The 20,132-nt window shown below is 40.5% G+C and overlaps 1 protein-coding gene across 1 annotated transcript in view; it reads right to left on the bottom strand.

Annotated features, from left to right (window-relative positions):
- Positions 1-20,132, bottom strand: part of LOC121282936 (very-long-chain 3-oxoacyl-CoA reductase-B-like) — a 180,742-nt gene that overhangs the window by 68,394 nt on the left and 92,216 nt on the right. Inside the window, exons 4-6 of the mRNA XM_041196760.1 lie at positions 11,735-11,845; positions 8,704-8,768; positions 2,169-2,213 (exon numbers count right to left, since the gene is read on the bottom strand). Coding sequence (XP_041052694.1) covers positions 2,169-2,213; positions 8,704-8,768; positions 11,735-11,845 — 221 coding nt within the window. The remainder of the gene's footprint in view (positions 1-2,168; positions 2,214-8,703; positions 8,769-11,734; positions 11,846-20,132) is intronic.

Raw genomic sequence — 20,132 nt, 5'->3', positions numbered from 1 at the left:
ACTGTTTCCCTCAGGGGGGATTTCAAATCTTCACTCTCGAAGATTTAGCCCCTGAATTCCTTCAAAAGCTGCTCCAACTGCTCACTTCCCGATGGTTCAATCCCTTCTCCAAGAACTGCGTCCCACAGGATTCACAAAATGCAACCCTCAGCTGCGCTGAACAGTTCCCAGTACTTCTTCTGAGCCGTAACTGCCTGAAGCCTACCAGCGGCATCTTTTAGGTATGGAGCCTCTTCCCCTGCTGCAGAACACTCAGATAATTTCAAACCAGAGGCCTTCTTAAGGTCCACTCATCTCCATGATGACAGCGCCTTTCAGAGTTCACTGAATGCTTTTAAACTAATTGAGCTCCAACTCCGAAAACAAAGCCTCTCTGGGCTGCACTTCTTTGCAAGCACTGTAGATATCACATCTCCAGTTCTCCAGCTAAGTAAGCCGACCTGCTGTTTTAGGGCTCCAGCTATTATCTTAAACAAAAATGGCTAACTTTCTGAACTGCTATTTTATTTTAGGTGTTCTGGCAATCTCTGAAGACCAGCATTTTAATTAGCTTATTTTCACAAAACTAAACATTACCTCACACAAATATAAACACGGACGAGATTATTTGTCACATAATATAAAAAACACTGGCACAGGTTTTGACGTCAGTGGTTAAGTAACAGGGCTCACCGCCAACCTTGAGAAAAGATGCCCACAACGATCTAGCAATCTCTGGCATGGATTTCTCCTTTCCCAACAAGCTTAAAATCTAGCGCCAAGTCAGGGGGATTTCCAGGTGCACAGCAGCGGTGATAACAGCAAGCAGGGCTATCACATTGAGGCACGGCATTCTCAGACAACAAACCAGGAAGTTAAAAACTCTTCTTTACCTTTAATTTAAAATTCCATATCGCAAAAAAACTGATTGGATTTAGAAAGCAGCCAAAATATCGATATAAACAAATTTTAATTATTTTAAAAACATGAAATTTGTCGATGAGAAAATGTGACAAATATAAAATTAGCTCTTCAGGGCCTGTGAGGGTGTTTTGCAGTCATTCTGAAGTTAGCATTTAAAACTGCAGTTACACTCAATAAGATGAAACCTTTTCAAGGGTTTTTACGAGACTAAACGTAAAAGTGGGCATTTTCATTAACTTGCCAATTGCTCAGGGTCTTTTTGATGGGACCTCAACAGCCCACCCTCTGGGGGGGGGGTCATTGTATCATTGACAACTTCTGAATTTGCACACTATCATTCATACCCCTTTGTCCTTTTGCCCATGACATCTCTGGCAATCTCTCCTTTGCCTCCGCCTTTCACTGACCTTCTATCCAGCGTCACCTACTCCAGCCCCCTTAAACAGTATTAATTTCCTTACATTTTTTCTTCTCTTTGGCTCTGAAGAAGAGTCATATGGACTTGAAACATTAACTCTGTTTTTCTCTCCACAGATGCTGTTAGACCTGCTGAGTTTTTCCAGCATTTTCTGCTTTTGTCTCAGATTGCCAGCATCCGCAGTATTTTGCTTTTATCAGAAAACAATGGCTTCAGTTTTCCCAATATTTATCTGGAGGAAATTTCTACTCATCCAGTACTGGATATCAGATAAGCAGTCTTGATAACGTAGAGTCAGTGCAGGAATCAAGCGAGGTTCTAAGCTGGGTGTTGCCAGCATACATGTAAAAACTAACACTGTACTTTTGGATGATATCACCAAGGAACGGCATGTAGGTGAAAAATTTGGGGTGGGGGGTGCGGGGGGGGGGTCCCCAAGGATAAATCCTTGGAGGACACCAGAGGTAATGGTAATCAACTCGTTAGAGAAAGATAAAAATCAACCAGCAATTCAATTTGCTCACTACTCTGGGGGCCGGTTGAAGATATTGTTGAACATACTGTACAAAAGGCCACTGATATGCAATTTGTGGGCTCACACATGAAAATGGAAGTAGGAGGGTGCTGCTAACACCCAGAGAGCCACACCCTGCTTGGGTCACTGTGAGGGAAAGGAAAATAAGAAAACTCAGAAAAAATTAGTTATCAAATAACTTAGGAACATGAGGATGCTACAAATTTCATTCTTAGAACACAATTTTAATCAATGTGGTGTAACCCATCTTCAAAAACAATGATCACGTAAAGAATTAAAACTTTCCAGAATTATTAAATGAATCTGTTTTACCTTGCAGACCGATAGAACGTTGATGTTTATCATCTTGTTGATAACCTGAGAGAAACAAAATTGATCTGTTAATTTGTTAGAACAAGGTGTTGTTTCTACTTTCTCAATGTTACAGCAATAGGGGCACTTTAATTAGCAAATGATTGACTTTATGTACTACAAAGCATATATGATACAGAACAGGCCATTATGTTGCATTTCTGTTCCATTCAAGCCTCCTCCCATCTAAATCTATCATTGTAACCATCTATTCCCTTCTCCCTCATATGTTTGTCTAATTTCTCTTTAAATGCATCTACGGTACTCACTTCAACCACTCCCTGTGGTAGCAAGTTCCACATTCTCACCACTCATTAGGTAAAAAGGTTTCTTTTGAATTCTCCATTGGATTTTTTGGTGATTAGCTTATACTGATGACGTCCAGTTACACCCTTCCCCACAAGAGGGAACATTATCTCTGTATGCACAGTAACAAAACACTTAATCATTTTGAAGACCTGAAAGGTCACCCCTCAGCCTTCTTTTTTCAAAAGAAAAGACACCCAGCCTGTCAATCCTTTCCCAAGAAATCATCTTTGCGACTCTCCTCTCCAGTGCCTCTATATCCTTTTTATAATATGGTAACCAGAACTGCCTGCTCTTGAGCATGGTCTAACCAAGGTCCGATACAAGGTCTGATACAGGTTTCGCCTAACTTCCTTACTTTTCTATCCCTGAAGAAATAAAGTTCGATCCTCACTTTTTATAGCTGTGCTAACCTGTGGCACAGTTTTTAGTGACTTATATTTGTATTAAAATTCTGCACCTTCCAAGCGATGAGCGACCTCCCTGTTCTTCCTACTACCTCATGTGTTCTGAACTTCATTTGCCAATTATGCAACTTTAATAGTGTCCTCCTGTAATTTGCTGCAGTTCTGCTCAGTATTGACTATACCCCACAATTTGGTGTAATCGCAAATTTAAAAATTGTGTTTTTGATTCCAAAGTCCAAATCGTTAATGTAAATTTTGAACAGCAGTGGTCCCAGCACTGATCCTCGTGCAGCGCCACTTTCCACCTTCTGCCGTTTGAATAACTACCTTTTACTCCCATTCTCTGCTTTCCATCTTGAAGTCAACTAACAATCCCCTGACTCCAAATTCTCTGAACTTAATCTTTAGTCTATGGGGCACTTTATTGAAGCCCTTTTGAAAATCCACATAAATCACCTCTACCGCATTACCATTGCCTACACTCACTTACCACCTCCTTCCCTTTTGTAACTAATGTTATGACTACAGCCAGTGTTAATTGTTGCGCAAGCCAAATAAATCCCATGGACATGGTTGGTGAAGAAAACCAAGCACAGGGCATGACCATTATTGGAAACTGGAAAAGGGTTAGCTGGATAAAATCCAGGAGAAGAGGGACTCTCCTGCTTGAGCCTGCATGGTGGCAGAAGAACCAGAGACCAGGAGTCAAGAGAAGACGACCAAAGCGGCAAGGGAAGACATGCGGTCTTCCCTTCACACTCAATATGGATAGAGTATCTCACATTAAACTGTAAACCGCTGCCTGAGTTTATTGGCATGGTTTGCATGAAACACATTAAACTTGTTTTGATTTTGTCTTAATAAAGCAGTTTCACGGCTGAACTTTGTTGCTTCGCATATTTCTGCATCAGTAAGAGGATCAAAGCTTACAAAATCTTGCTGATAATTGTATTTTTATTTTCTGGATGTTCTTCTTTTTCCTCCTTTATTAGGGGTTTCATTATTTTTCCCATCACTAATGACTGGTCTATAATTCCCTGGAAATGGTTTTAAATATAGGAATATTAGCTATCTGCCAGTCCTCTGGCGCTATACCTTTTTCTAACAAATGATTAAATATGTAGTAATACCGCTGCTATCTCTTCCCTAGATTCTTTTAAAATAAGTGGATGTGGTCCATCCTGACCAGAGACTTTATCCTCGGGGTTTCATTAGTTATTTAATACATCCACTTATTTTAATTTTAAATGCACTTAACTCATTACTCATCTCATCATTCGATGCCATGATTCCCTGCTCTATTTCCTTGATAAATACCGAAGCTAAATAGTTTAATATTGCTGAAAAGAGAGACATGTGGCTGAAGCTTTGACTCGCTAACCAAACAGCACCCTGTTCTCCTGTGATATAAATTTTTGCGATCATTTGAAATTTGGTATTCTTGCATTTGTTCTAATGAGTGCAAGACAAAAAGTTTCAGCAGCATGTCTCTCTTTTCAGTGATATTCAAATTCTATACTACCAGGTGACTAAATTATTTAATTTCTGCCAACTCTCTATCGTTACCTGTGGCATAATCCTACCGGTACCTTAGTGGTCCTATTCTCATCACAGGCTTCCTTTTTTATTGATGTGCCCGTAAAATATTATTATTTTGCGTTGCTTGATAATTTAATTTCATAGCTCCTCTTTGCCTTCTAATTGCTTTTTATAATGTCTCTCCTAATCTCTTCGTATTCTCTCTTATCCAGCACTCCTCTGCTATCTATGCACTTAATGTAAGTCTCATTCCCAGCCCTCAGTTGTCTCCTTATGTCTTTATTCATCCATGGAGTCTCACGAGTCTTTAGCCTTTTCTTTCCTTTTAGCGAATAAATTTTTCCTGCACTCTGTTGAACGACATTTTAAATGTTTCCCATTGTTGGTCTACTTGGTTATTTGCTAATATTGCTCATTTTATTTTCCCCAAGTTCTATGCTCAGCCCCTCAAAATCATCTTTTCTCCAATCTAGAAACAATTCAATGCCTCGTTAATGGACTAGGTTTTAAAAACTGTTAGAGCATTCCTCTTCTATTCTACTAAAACTCTTTGCAGTACTCTTGCTCACCATTACCACCCCACCAGAACTAACGTATCCTGCAATTTCCTGATCTCTTGCACACTCCTGGGCCTCCCCTCCAAAACTACCCTCCCAATGGACACAAACTCTCAAGTATTACTATATACAAATCCAACATCCTACCTCCAACCTAACACAACCTAATACAAACATGTGACTGCTTTAACAAATTAGTTGCGCAAACCTGCCTTGTACATTTGCCATTGACGTGGATGTTCCTGTCAACTAACTTCACTAAATATTAATTCATTGACGTTTTATACAAAAAGATCACACATGTCTACACATCTGGAAAATCATATGATTTCATGGCACACGATTCCATATGCATCTTAAACACAATGCTACTCTACAGGTTAAAACATAATCACTCTCTTGTAACTTCTGTTCCTGTTCCAAGTCTTATTTCCATTACCATTGTTCAGCGCTGAAATAGTACATTACTTCCTTTTCTCAATTGGTGCTTTTTTTGAACATTTTGTTCCTGCTTGCTGTACATCAACTGATGTGTTCTGAATAGATTCTTCAACATTTTATGAAGATGACATGTGAGCCAATTAGGTGCAAATGTGATGTACTTTCAAGTGAAACACTGAGGTGTGACAGAATGAAGAGGAAGACTTCTATAAATAGATAAAGCCTATAATGAGTGCATTTGATATTGAAAGATGGAATTTTCATCTCAAAGATTGTTTTTCACTCACTTTTTAGTAAATAATTTTATATATATAATGCAACTGTATAAATAGAAAATTCCTGGTGTATTTGCAGCTTTGCTGGAAAAACTTAGTAGACTTGAGGGCAAAACTGTTGAATTCAGTCAGGCTGCTCCTTGTACACAGCAATTTATTTTATCAATTAATTCAGAAATCTGAAGATATTAAGCTTTCTGTAGAAATGCAAAACAGTTGGCAAACATTAAACAAAAACGCAAGAAAACTTCTATACAATGAATCGCAGGAATGTTCTGCAATCCAATCGTTTTGATACAAATGTCTACTGCATGGTTTATACAATTTGGCCACTTGGTGGTGCTGTTACACACAAATTCTCACCCCAAATCTCTTCAGAATAAAGCTTAACCCCCTTTAAGCAACCAGGCCAGTTTTCAAACAAAACATCAAGTTAGACATCGATTTTTGCGATTGCTTCTGCTGCCCTTGCTGTCTTTAAGCAGCACTAATGCTTGCCCCAACATTGTGCCTGCGAGCCACAGATCACCTTAAGAGTTGGCAGGTATTAGAGATCGTAGGGCGAACTGTTGATAGAATGGGCAAGTTTTTTCTAAAATTCTTTCACGGGATGTGGACGCTGGTGCTGTCCATCCCAAACTGCCCTTGAGAAGGTGGTGGTGAGCTGCTGCCTTGAACCACTGCAGTCCATCTGGCATAGGTAGAACAACAGTAAATTATTGGCAGCTCAGAACGAATTTGTGCAGTCATATTTTAAGTGGGCTTTTAAAATAAGTTAAGTTCTTGAAACGGGTACATTCATATAAGAGTTTCATCATTACATTTTTACTTACTACTTTTGACTGTGCTCTAACTATGCAATGTTTTGGGTTGCTCCATGATAGAGACAACATTAAAGCCAATGAGGGCCATATTAACATAGGTTCACCTGAATGAAGCCAAGGCTGGGAGATTATACTCATGAAGAGAAAATGAGATACTGGAACTATTTCTGGTGTAGCAGGGGAAGACCCAGTGAAGATTTCAGTTTTTTCTTAAAGCTTTAATAGTGTGAATAGTTGACGACTATTTTCTCCAATTGGGAAGTCTAAGATGAGGGGTCAATTCAAAATTAAAACTATGAAAAAGATTAGGAGACATTTTAGTCAAGACAGAGACAGTTCCATCATCAAGGGAAAATAGATATTTGAAACAGAGGGGCAGACAGGGATATGGAGAGCATAGCAGGGCAGTAGGATTAGTCCTGGATTGCTATAGCAAAGAGCAAGCACAGATAACAGATCAAATTGCTTCCTACTGTGTTGTACGGGGTTCTGTGGTTCAAATCTTATGAAGCCATGGTACATTTGATTGAAATGTGCTTACAGGAACAGTGCAACAGTAGATCTAGGGGTATTTTTGTACCATCTGTGTTTGCACTGAAAGCAATACAGATCAAAAGGCTGACTGTTTGTGTGGTCTTTGTTTTTGACTTGGAGGAGGAAGGTGAGGCCTGTTTAACAGTGGGTCATGGCCCTGTAGGTGAGTCTGCTGGAGGTGGAAAAGCACAAGAACACAAGAAATAGGAGGACACAACCATCCTGCCTGTCGAGCCTGTTCCGCTATTCAATACAATTGTTGCCGATCTTGGGCTTCGATTCCATTTTCCTGCCAGCTCCCCATATCCCTTGATTCCCCGAGGCGTCAAAAACCTGTCTATCCCAGCCTTACATATGCTACAGTCGAGAGTTCCAAAGGTTCACAACCCTCTGAGTGAAGAAATTTCTATTATCTTGGAATTAAATGGTCGACCCCTCATCCTGAGACTGTGCCCCCCGTGTTGTCGATTCCCCGATCAGTGGGAACAACCGCTTTGTACCAGATGGGCTTTCAAGAAAACACTTCAGAATGCCCAGTGTTTCTCTCGTTCCTGGCAGAGGCTGACTATCACTTGTTCTAATTGAGATAGACCCCACATGTGTTCCAGCCAAAATCACTGCAAAGCGGCTGGGGTGGGTGCATTTTACCACAGGAGGCTGCAATTCCTTACAGCTAGCAGCGAGCCTTGTACTAGTTGACTGCAAGAGATAAATGGGCCATTTGATTTTCAGGTTATCTTTTTAAGTGGGCTTCGCTGTTATTTGTTCGTGTACTATCCAGACTAACATACAAGTCTAAAACTATTCCTGGGAAAGAAATGCAAAAAGTAAAATTCTAGCTCAACCACAAAATATGTTCAAAACGCCCATTGTTTTGCAAGTCTCTGATCTGCATATAAAAAGATAGAGACCTGAACAAATGGGGGCGGGGGGGGGGGGGGCAGAGATTTTTTTTTAAAAAGGCCAGTGAATGCTGTGGACAGTAAAGGGCTGTGGAAACAATGAAATACTGTGGAGGGATATGACAGTGGAGGTGGGGTTGTGTAGCACCTTCTCGATTACACAAATGAAAGCTGCATTAAGGGAAATAATCTGGTGGGAGCTTCTGTACATTCACTTGATGGGAAATAAAGCAGCTGAAGTTCACATTCAGTCTCATCTCACTAAGCTATTTGTTCAGCCAGTCTTCGGAGAAATTGAAGAAATACATGCAGAAGATGCGAGTGTCTGGTGCAGAACCTGTCCCTGCTGTTGTAACAGTAACCATAGGGCAATGAGTCAATTCACAAAAGATTCACTGAAGATTGCTCAACGGAGTGGCCAGCTCCACTGACTCCAAGGTAGCGCTTACAGCAAACCTGAATTTGGTGTATTCATACCTTACAACAACAGGGCTCCGCAAGATACAAAACCAAACACCAACCTTGAGGTATGTTGGTACTGTGGGGCGGTACTGAGGGCAAATTTGTATTCTAATCAGTTTGGAATGATCTTGAACCCATCCCAAAAATAAACAGCTAGCTTATAACCCATCGCATCCCTCAGCGCCACACTTTCCTTTGAGAACAAGGAAAAGGGAGAAAAATCATTAGCTCAGATGTTAGAAAACTTACGTCATCGAGATCAGGAATATCCAGGAAATATTCTGGGCAGTTGTAAGAAATTCCCACATTGTTCACTGGAGAAAATTAAATTAATACATCAGATTACATCACATTGCTTCAACATCATTGCTTATACTTCCCATTGGGAAACAATATAGATTCAGTGGCATTAATACAATTTAGAGATCCCCTTTCTTGTTTTTGGCTCCATTCACAGTCTGCAACAAGTTGTAAGCAGAATTTTTTTTCCATTCTTTCATGGAATGTGGGTGTCGTTGGCAAGGCCAGCATTTGTTGCCCATCACTAATTGCCCTTGAACTGAGTGGCTTATTAGGCCATTTCAGAGGGCAGTTAAGAGTCAACACATTGTTGAGAGTCTGCACCCAGATGTAGGCCAGACCAGGTAAGGATGGCAGATTTCCTGCCCTAAAAGGGCCTTAGTGACCCAGATGTGTTTTTACGACAATCAATACTAGTTGTCATGATCAATACAGATCAAAGGGCTGACTGTTTGTGTGGTCTTTGTTTTTGACTTGGAGGAGGAAGGTGGGGCCTGTTTAACAGTGGGTCATGGCCCTGTAGGTGAGTCTGCTGGAGGTGGAAAAGCACAAGAACACAAGAAATAGGACGTCACGACCATCCTGCCTGTCGAGCCTGTTCCGCTATTCAATACAAGCTTTATATTTCAGATTTATTAATTGAAATTAAGTTCCACCAGATGCCCTGGTAGGATTTGAAACCTTTTCTCCAGAGATTAGCCTGGGCCTCTGGATTACTAGACCAGTGACATTACCACTACGCCACTGTATCCCCATAGAAATATAGACTTCTTCACAGTTATGCCATTACTACTCTTCAAAGGCTGGTGTGAAGAAATATTTATAATTGCTCATTGGTGACGTGCGTAAGAATGGGGAATTTCTCTGAGGATGCACAAAATAGTAATAACATTTCTGTACAAGTATACACTATAGGCAATAAAAGCTGATCGTGCAGATTATGAGGGTGCTCCCAGCAAGGTAAAATTTAAACAATAGGTCCTTAGAGATTGGAAGCATGCCAAAGCATTACAATTAACATGTTCAACCCCAAAAGTCTGGTACACTGTATATATTCTACGTCACACAAAATTATTCATAGCCTCAAAAGTTCTGCATGCCCTGCTCCACGACCCACCATCAGGACAATCAAATCAGAGAAATTCTTCCCAATAAGTCAACCTGGCAGGATTATGTACAAAAAATGAGCACTTGCACAGGTGCAAGGGGGCGTCAGCACCAGTGGGGAAAAGTCCCTTCTGAAGAGAGTCAGCAACTTGAGAAGGGAGAAGAATTAGAAAACTTTGGCAGCAAAGAAAGGAAGTAAAAGGTCACATATATTACTTAAATTACAAATCCTTTCTATATTAGGCCATGGTCTTTGAAGCTGGCATTGGTTCTTCAAATAAATATTTAAGACATGATAGGATTTTCATTTGCAAAAATTAAATACAATTTGCACAATCTGGAGAAACTGATTATGAACAACTGAGTGAGAGCTTCATGTACGGTTTAATCTTATTCACACAGGATGCTGCTATCTCTCCACACGCACAGGTGAAAGAGAACCAAGAGATTCTGCTCCTTTAAGAAATTCATATCATTGCACTGCTTTTTAAGCTACGCAGCAAGTCATTATAAACTGCATGTTTGCTTCATTAACTGATGAATAAAACTCAGACTTTGGCAGAAGTGACAAAAGTGGTTGTAAAGGGCCGTTATCTGCGTGACAATAAACAATACATATCGGGTTCACCATCAAGGCATGCAGGTTGAACAACCCTCACGTCAAATAAAAGGTTTGCAAAAATAGTTGCAAGGTAAGAACTTTCAGATCACGAAAGCCCAAGAGGGTCAAACAGCTGTCAAGTCCTAGTGACAAACAAAGACAACAGCAACTTCCAGGTCCTGCATACTGAAGTTCAGGGAGATAAGCTGGATCTGTAACCGTGGCCAACTGGACCAACTGAACTCGCAGCTTAGAAAGGTAGCAATGCCTACTTGACATCAGTTAATCTAGGTAAGGTGTTGTCAGCAAGGCTGGAGTTGCCCTGTCAGCATAGACGTATCTAAATTGGGATCAAACACAATATTAGCCATTCAGAAAATTGGGCCAAATGTTCAGGATATCAATTTATTTCTGCATTTTCTTTTGGTCAAAGGCATGTAATTTAAGTGTCCCAGTGTTAACTGATCACATATAGAAACCAGTGTAGAACCAAGAGACGTAACAGAATTGTGACTGATATAAAGCAAGGAGACCCCCCTGAACTTCAAACATCTCCTCTCCCTTCTCAGGTACAAATTGGAACTGGTGTCAGTGGGTCTAATGATCCCATGGGCAATCCCTGCCTCCATGCATGCTTTTCCCCCCTGACCTTCACTATAATACTTGGAGTCTCTCTGAAGTTGGTGTGACCAGCAAGAAAAAGCCCATCCTTCAGGTAGCCTTCCAAATAATATGATCACGTTCAGCCCTTTCTAGATTCATGCACTAGCTTTGACATTTTATGTACAGTACAACTTACACAACATTTTGGTAGGGTTTTGAAGTTTTCTACATCGTCCCTGGGAGAAGTTCAGCCACCTTCCCTGGTGAGGTAAGGTAAGGAAAGCTGGCTCACGGGCTGTGCTACATTGAAAGTGCTGGCACGCTAGTGAAGTGGCCAAAGAACCAAGCTAAGCCACTCTGAGCACGGGAATCATCAGGTGCCTGAAGCAGATAACTGCTCGGCACACCACCATGCCAATGCAGCAATTCCCTGAACAATCCAGGTATTCGCTCTTTTAATAGAACTTAAAATTCTTGCAACCCACTTAAAAAAATGCTCGATTTTCAGACACCACCGGTTTTCGAATAGCCGGGTTTAAGGTCCTGTACTATATCCCATTTTTAAGAAGTAATAAAACATTTCTTTTTAAGTAGGCACTAACCCAAGTTGAGGCTTTGTGCATTATAACAGATTCAGGAATTCTACCTGCTTTATCCTAAAATACATACCTAGGACGCCAATTTCTAGTGCAGCCAGACCAGCTTCAATTGTGTTGTAGATCTCAGCTCCTTCTCCAAAATCCACAGCGATAGTTTTTGTTTCAACTTTGAACTGCTCTCCTGGAAGTGAAGAAGATATTTGTGCTTATTACAACTTACTCAATGGCTACAGGATTACTCCATTCTGAAGTAATACATGGAGTCAGTTTCAAGGTACATGAACCAAATTGCTATTTGTACGAGTTTAGTCTACATCTGTTCTTCTCAGGAAATGTTGACCATATCATTTCTCAAACAAACCAGGCAGTGTTGAATGTTTAGTTATATTAGCAATTCAAACGCAACAACCTTTCCAACCAATGATTTTCAAATATCTAATTATTAAAAAAGCAACTCGGCTCAGGTAAATGTACAATAGTACCAATAATTACAATTATGAAGAACGGATGCAAACTAAAAGGAAGAAAATTCAAAATTAACCAATTTTTCCTGTTGGCGAATGGTTATCGTCTCATAGGGTCATTAGTTCTGCAATAAAACCGGCTGTGTAATTCAGGCCTAAGTAATTTCTAACAAGCTTGAAAATACATAAACCATATTGCTCTTAGGCAACTGTTCTACAGTATCACATAAAATCACAAGCTATTACAGAGTTTGCTCCATGAAGTCCAAGCTGACCAGATTTGTACTTTTGCAGACTAGTGGTAAGGGAAAAGACTTGTAATTGTCCATGAGGGCACTAATTTGTGAAGGGAACAGGTTCTACCCTTATACTATTCTGCTACTTTGGACTGCACCAACTCAACAATATGCCACCAAGCTGACTTGACGCCAAGGTGCTTACATGGCATTCTAATCTCTTCGGCCTCCAACGCATTCTTACAAGTTTGTTTATGATACTCAGAAATGTGTAGGCCAGTCTTTATCTATTTACAGACTTACTCCATAGTTCTGTCTTAATGGCATTTCAATGCTGCAAGCTGTTGGGGTATGGTGTTGTCTTAGCAACCCTCCTCTTGGTGCCTGATTTTCATAGATCAGCTAATTTTGATCAGGTGAATAGCTCTCTCTCGCACCGCCAACACCCGAGATTTTGCCCCACATCTTATGAACATTTGCTCACTGGCTGAATTGCTGATGCAAAACATACTATGGGACGTTTGACTATTTAAACCACTTAAATATAATAATAGGAGCTCCAGGTGATGAAAAAACTGAATTGATTTACTGATATACCACTTATACACCACGAGGGATTAAGATAGATTAGACACGTCACAAAGATACAATGAGCACACTCTTAAAGGGACCCTGGTCCATTTGATGTCCTATTCCTCATATCTAAGCAAGCAAACAAAGAAATAATAGCCCCAACCCCACAAAACATGGTGATTAAAAATTTAGGTTGAAATCAAAACAACCTGAAGCAGGAGAAATATTGGACTTGCTTACTATTCGCTCACTCAATTATACTGGCTGCTTTACACTGCAGGATGAAAGTTACAAGAGCCCAGACGAGGGGGGAAATCACCCACGTACATTTACTTCTATTCTACTAATATTGATTTTATATCAAATGAAAAGAACAAAGTGATGTAAATATTCAACAAGTCAGATAGTATCTGTGTAGCAAGAAACTGAGTCATGTTTCATCAGAATACACTTCAGTTGCTAAAAAAAAACTAGCGATCATTCTCGTAAAAAACCGGTTCACAGGCACGGGGGGATTTCGGGTCTGAAAACGTATTTGCAGTTCCATCAGCAGCCATGCATCCATTGAGAAAACAGAATCTCGTCAATTACAGTGTAGTCTAAGCATTTGCGTGAAAGATCTCACTAAAAATCTCTTTGCAGTTGCACAAGTGATGCAAATCATAATAGCTTTCATGTATAATCAAAAGCAAAACCAGACTTCCTTGTGAAAAGTACTGACAGAAGGATGGCTATATTCCATTTCACAAGGCTCCTACACAAACTACTGCGTACCATTCATGCAACAACCGCAGTATAACATTTCACAAGGCTCCTACACAAACTACTGCGCACCATTCATGCAACAACCGCAGTATAACATTTGTCCAAAACTTCTCCAGATGCTGAAAGGCAATGTTCAAACATTGTAGATGAAAGGCCTAAATTGACATGATGCCATTTTAATGAAGTTAATTTTATAAGAGGCAGCCCTGGAAACATGACATTATAAAGAGAAAGCAATAACATACTGTGCTTATAAAATGCTCAGACATTGATAAAAATATTGCACACATACAACTACAAACTTTTCAAAGCAGCTTTTCATTGACAGTCACATTCCTACGGCTAGGCGAACTATTTTTATATACTTGATTTAATCTGGAGTATTATAGGAAGTTTGCACTAAAAACTCTAATAGCAAGCTAAATAAAGGTAGTTTTTTTACTTCACAAGGTTGCCCATCTACCACTGGTTGCTTTTCTGCATATCATCTCAACATTTAAATTATTTCTAATGTAACATTACCTGGTTTCAATCAGGTTATAATTATGTTGGATTTCAGAATAGCCAGCCCCCATTTTGCCCCATATTTGGACAGCTGCAAAAACAAGGTGTGAAGGCTTTTGATAATATTAAAAAGCCATATGTAAACTCATCAAGAACAGGTAAAATGCCCTTTAGAAAGTATTGTATCATTGGAAGCTGCTTGATCATTTACACATCTTGCCTGTATTTTGAAAAATTAATGGAAAAATAATTTCCTGTTTTTATCAGCTTCAGTTCCATTCCCTATAATACCCTTCTCCATTTATGGAGAGATGTGAATACAGTTCAGTGGATAATGTTTTAGAATCTAGATTCTTGCCAGCAGTAGTGCCATAGAATCACCTTGTGTAAAATTTCCTTGGAAGCTCTTTCACTGATTAACATGTAAACTGCACGAGATGTGGTGACTACAACAACATTTCTTTAGCGTACAACCCTCAAGTTTATTTTCAGAGAACATTTCTGGGGACAGGAAGAAAAGTCTGATTTTACTATCAGATATATTACATAGGAACAGGAGTAAACAATTTGGCCTGTCGAGCCTGCGACAGCATTCAATTAGATCATGGCCACTTTCCCACACTATCCCCATATGCCTTGATAATATTACTATCCAGAAATCTAACTATTTCGGTCTTGAACATGGTCAATGATTGAGCCACAGCCCTCTGGAGTAGAGAATTCCAAAGATTCACCATGCTCTGAGTGAAGAAATTCTTCCTCATCTCAGTCTCAACATAAGGGGCAGGCCAACTAAGACTATGTCCCCTGGATGCCAGGGGAAGCATCCTATCTACATCTACCCCATCACACCTTGTAAGAATTTTTCTAAGTTTCAATGAGTTTAACTCTCATTCTTCAAAACTCTAGCGAATACAGGCCCAGTTTCCTCAATCGCTCTTCATAAAACAAAACCGCCATGCCACGGATTAGTCTGGTGAACTTCCATTGCATTCCCTCTATAGCAAGTACATCCTTCCTTCGATAAGGAGCCCAAAACTGTACTCAATACTACAGGTTTGGTCTCACCAAGGCTCCATAAAATTGCCACAAGATATCTTTACTCCTGCACTCAAATCCCCTGGCAATGAAGGCCGACATACCATTTGCCTTCCTAATCGCTTGTCGCACCTGCATGCAAGCTTTAGGTGGCTCATGAACAAGGACACCCAGTTTTCCCTTTGGACACCAACACTTCCCAACCTCTCATCCTTTAAGAAATACACTGCCTTGCTGTTCTTCCTACCAAAGTGGATAACTTCATACTTATATTCCGTCTGCCATGTTCTTCCCATTCACTTAACCTGTCCAAGTCTCCTTGGAGCCTCCTTGCATCCTCCTCACAACTTACATTCCCACCTAGCTTTGCGTCAGCAGCAAATTTGGAAATATTACACTTGGACCCCCATCCAAATCACTTATATAGAATGTGAACAGTGGCAGCCCCAGCACTGATCCTTGCGGTACCCCACTAGTAAGACCATAAGACGTAGGAACAGAAGTAGGCCATTCGAAATGTCAAGTCTGCTTCGCCATTCAATGAGATCATGGCTGATCTGATAACTCTCAACTCCACCTTCTTGCCTTTTCCCCATAAACCTTGATTCCCTTACTGATTAAAAATCTATCTCAGCCTTGAATATACTTAACAACCCAGCCCCTACAGCCCTCTGCGGTAAAAAATTCCAGATTCGCTACCCTCAAAGAAGAAATTCCTCCTCATCTCGGTCTTAAATGGGTGACCCCTTACTCTTAGATTATGCCCTCTGGTCTTAGGCTCTCCCAAAAGGGGAAATAACCTCTCAGTATCCACCCTGTCAAGCCCGCTAAGAATCTTATATGTTTCAATAAGGTCACCACTCATTCTTCTAAACTCCAATCAGTACAGGCCCAACCTACTCAGCCTCTCCTCATAAGAAAATCCCTCCATACCAGGGATCAGCTTAGTGGACCGCCTCCAATGCCAGTATATCTTTCGGTAGATAAAGGGACCAAAACTGTTCATAGTATTCTAGGTGTGGTCTAGCTAGTGCCTTGTATAGTTTTAGCAAGACTTCCCTATTGTTATACTCCATTCCCTTTGAAATAAAGGCCAACATTCCATTTACCTTCCGCATTACCTGAACTTGTATGTTAGCATTTTGAGATTCATGCATGAGGACTCCAAATCTCTGTGCTGCAACTTCCTGTAGTCTTTCTCCATTTAAATAATATTCAGCTCCTCTGTTCTTCCTGCCAAAATGCATAACCTCACATTTTCCCACATTATATTTCATCTGCCAAGTTTTTGCCCACTCACTTAACCTGGTTATATCCCTATGTAGACTGTGTGTCATCCTCACCACTTGCCTTCCCACCTATTGTTGTGTCATCCACAAACTAAGCGATACTACATTCACTTCCCTCATCTAAGTCAATATATAGTGTAAATAATTGTGGCCCCAGCACTGATCCCTATGGCATTCCACTAGTTACAGGTTGCCATCCTGAAAATGCTCCCCCTCCCTTATCCCAACTCTCTGTCCTCTATTAGTTAGCAAATTCTCTATCCATGATAATATACTACCCCCAACACCATGGGCTCTTATCTTATTAAGTAACCTTATGTGCGGTACCTTATCAAACAACTTTTGGAAATCCAAATATATTACATCTACTGGTTCACCTTTATCTATCTTGCTTGTTACATCCTCAAAGAATTCTAATAAATTTGTCAGGCATGATTTCCCCTTCAGGAAGCCATGCTGACTCTGTTTGATTATTTTATGTATTTCTAAATGCTCTGCTATTACATCCTTTATAACAGACTCTAACATTTCCCCAATGACAGATGTTAAGCTAACTGGCCTATAGCTACCTGTTTTTTGTCTCCCTCCCTTTTTGAATAAGGTCAAATTTCCAATCTTCTGGGACCTTTCCCGAATCTAAGGATTCTTAGGAAATTACTACCACCATATCCACTATTTGTGTAGCTACTTCCTTTAATATCCTAAGATGCAACCAATTGAGTCCAGGGGACTTATCGGCCTTTAGCCCCATTAGTTTCCTTAGTACTTTTTCTCTAGTGATATTGTAATTATTCCCCCACACTTTTGCCCCTTGATATTTAATATTTATGGAATACTATTTGCGTCTTCTGCCATGAAGGCTGATGCAAGGTATTTAGTCAACTCCTCTGCCATTTCCTGGTTCACCATTATTACTTCCCCAGCCTCATTCTCTAAGGGGCCTATGTTGGCCCCTCTCTTCCTTTTATATATTTAAGGAAGCTCTTACTATCTGTTTTTATGCTACTTGCGAGTTTACTCTCAAAGTTTATTTTCTTCCTCTATTATTTTTTTGGTCATCTTTTGTTGATCTTTAAAACTTTTCCAATCCTCAGAGTTACCACTAATCTTTGCCACATTTTATGTTTTTCTTTCAATTTAATACTATCCTTAACATCCTTGGTTAATCATGGTTGGTTTATCCCCTTCCGAGAAGCATCCATCCTCACTGGGGTGTAACTTTGTTGTGAGTCATGAACTATTTTCTTAAACATCTGCCATTGTTCATCAAACGTCTTTTCTGCTAAACTGCTCTCCCAGGCCACTCCAGCCAACTCTGCCCTCATTCCTTTGTAATTACCCTTATTTAAGTTTAGCACAGTTGTTTCTGACCCAAGTTTCTCACTCTCAAACTGAATGCTAAATTCTACCATGTTATGATCACTGTTTCCTCGGGGATCTTTTACTCTGAGATCATTTTATTAAACCCGCCTCATTACACATTACCAGATCCAAAATAGCCTGATCTCTGGTTGGATCCACAACATATTGTTCTAGGAAACTATCCTGAATACATTCTATGAATTCTTGCTCGTGGCTACCTCTGCCAATTTGATTTTCCCAATCTACATGAAGATTAAAGTCACTCATGAGTAATGTACTGCCTTTTACACATGCCGTCAATATCTCCTGATTTATTCTCTGTCCTACGGTATAGCTACCGTTAGGGGGCCTATGGACGACTCCCACCAGCATCTTCTTCCTCTTGTTATTTATTACCACCGCCCATATGGATTCCACATCTTCCAATCCAAGATAATTTCTTGCTATCATACTTAGTCCATCTCATACTAACAAAGCTACCGCATCACCCTTTCCTTCCTGCCCTTAGAAAAGTCAAATAACCCTGAATGTTTAGTTCCCAGCTTTGATCTCCTTGTAACTACATCTCTGTAATGGCCATAAGATCATACTCATTAACTTCTATTTGTGCTGTTACGTCATTTATTGTGATCCGAATACCCAGTGCATTTAAGTGAAGAGCCATTAATTTTGCCCTTCTTGCCATTTTTTCCTCCTTTGACCCCATTTGCTGCTGTTTTTTTGTTTGTACACTCTGTCCCTTCCTGTCACACTCTGGGTATCAATACCTAAATAGCTGCCCTGTAATGTTGCCAAATCTTTTTGCTTTGTTAGCCTACTTATCTCCCCTCTCCATATCCCTCCCCTCCCTCTATTTAGTTTAAAGCTCTCTCCACAGCCCTAGTTATTCAATTTGCCAGGACACAAGCCCCAACACGGTTCAAGTAAAGCCCGTCCCACTGGAATAGCTCCCTTCTACCCCAGTATGGTGCCATTGCCCCATGAACTGAAACCCATATCTCCCACACCAATCTTTCAGCCAAGCATTTAACTCCTTGACTTTATTTGCCCAATGCCAGTTTGGCCCTGGCTCAGGTAGTTATCCTGAGATTATTACCTTGGAGATTCTGCCTTTTAATTTAGCTCCTAACCGTTCAAATTCTTTCAGCAGATCCTCCTTTCTAGTCCCAAAGTCGCTGGTGCCAACATGGATGACGACAACTGGATCCCTCTCCTCCCACTCCAAGTTCTCCTCCAGCCTTGAGGCAATGTCCTTAACCCTGGCACTGGGCAGTCAACACAGCCTTCGGAACTCGCACTTGCGGCTGCAGAGAACAGTATCTATCCCCCTAATTATATTGTCCCCCGCCACTACAAAGTTTCTATTTCCTCCGCCCCACACCACCCGCCACTTGAATGGCTCCCTGTACCATGGCGCCGTGGTCCACTTGCAGTCCCCACTCTCATCCACACAGCTTGCAAGAACCTCGTAGCAAGTTGGACAGTTGCAGGGGCCGAGAATCCTTAAACTCTACCCTGGGTTCCCAATACCTACAGTCACACCCTCTTGTCACTGATCACAGACCTAATCTGAGGGGTGTGGCCACCTCCTGGAGCAAAGTGTCTAAGTAACTTTCCTTCTCCCTGATGTGACCACAATGTCTGCAGCTTGGACTCCAGCTCCTTAACTCGAATCAGAGCTCTATTTTCTCTCTCCTTCTCTTCTTAAATAGTCGGTTACATTTGTGTCTTTCTAATCTGCAGGAGCCTTTGCAGAACCAATAGAATTTTGAAAGAAAGCTACCAATGGAACCAATACGTGTACAGCCACCTCCTTCAACACTCTGGGATGTAGCTCATCAGGTTCATTTTTCTAGCACTACCTCTTTATTATGGCTAATTTATTTCAATTCATTTTCACAAGCCCTTTGGTTCCCTAGCGCTTCTGGGAGATTTTCTGTATCTTTTTCTGTGAAGACAGACACAAAATAATTGTTTAGTTTATTTACTATTTTCCTATTCTCCATTATAAATTCTCCTATCTCTGCCTGTAATGGGCCCACATTTGTCCTTGCTAATCTTTTCCTTTACATACACTTAGAAAAGCTTTTACAATCCATCGTTATGTTTCTCGCTAGCTTGCATTCATATTCACTTTTTCCTTCTTTATCAGTTTCTCGGTCCTCCTTTGCTGGATTCTAAATTGTTCCCAATCCTCAGGCTGGCCACTTTTTCTGGTAACCTTCTAAGCCACTTTC

Source organism: Carcharodon carcharias, chromosome 10 (genome assembly GCF_017639515.1).
Source record: "Carcharodon carcharias isolate sCarCar2 chromosome 10, sCarCar2.pri, whole genome shotgun sequence".
Taxonomy (NCBI): Eukaryota; Metazoa; Chordata; class Chondrichthyes; order Lamniformes; family Lamnidae; genus Carcharodon; species Carcharodon carcharias.
The sequence above is the reverse complement of the archived record's forward strand: the minus strand, read 5'-3'. Positions and strand labels throughout refer to the sequence as shown.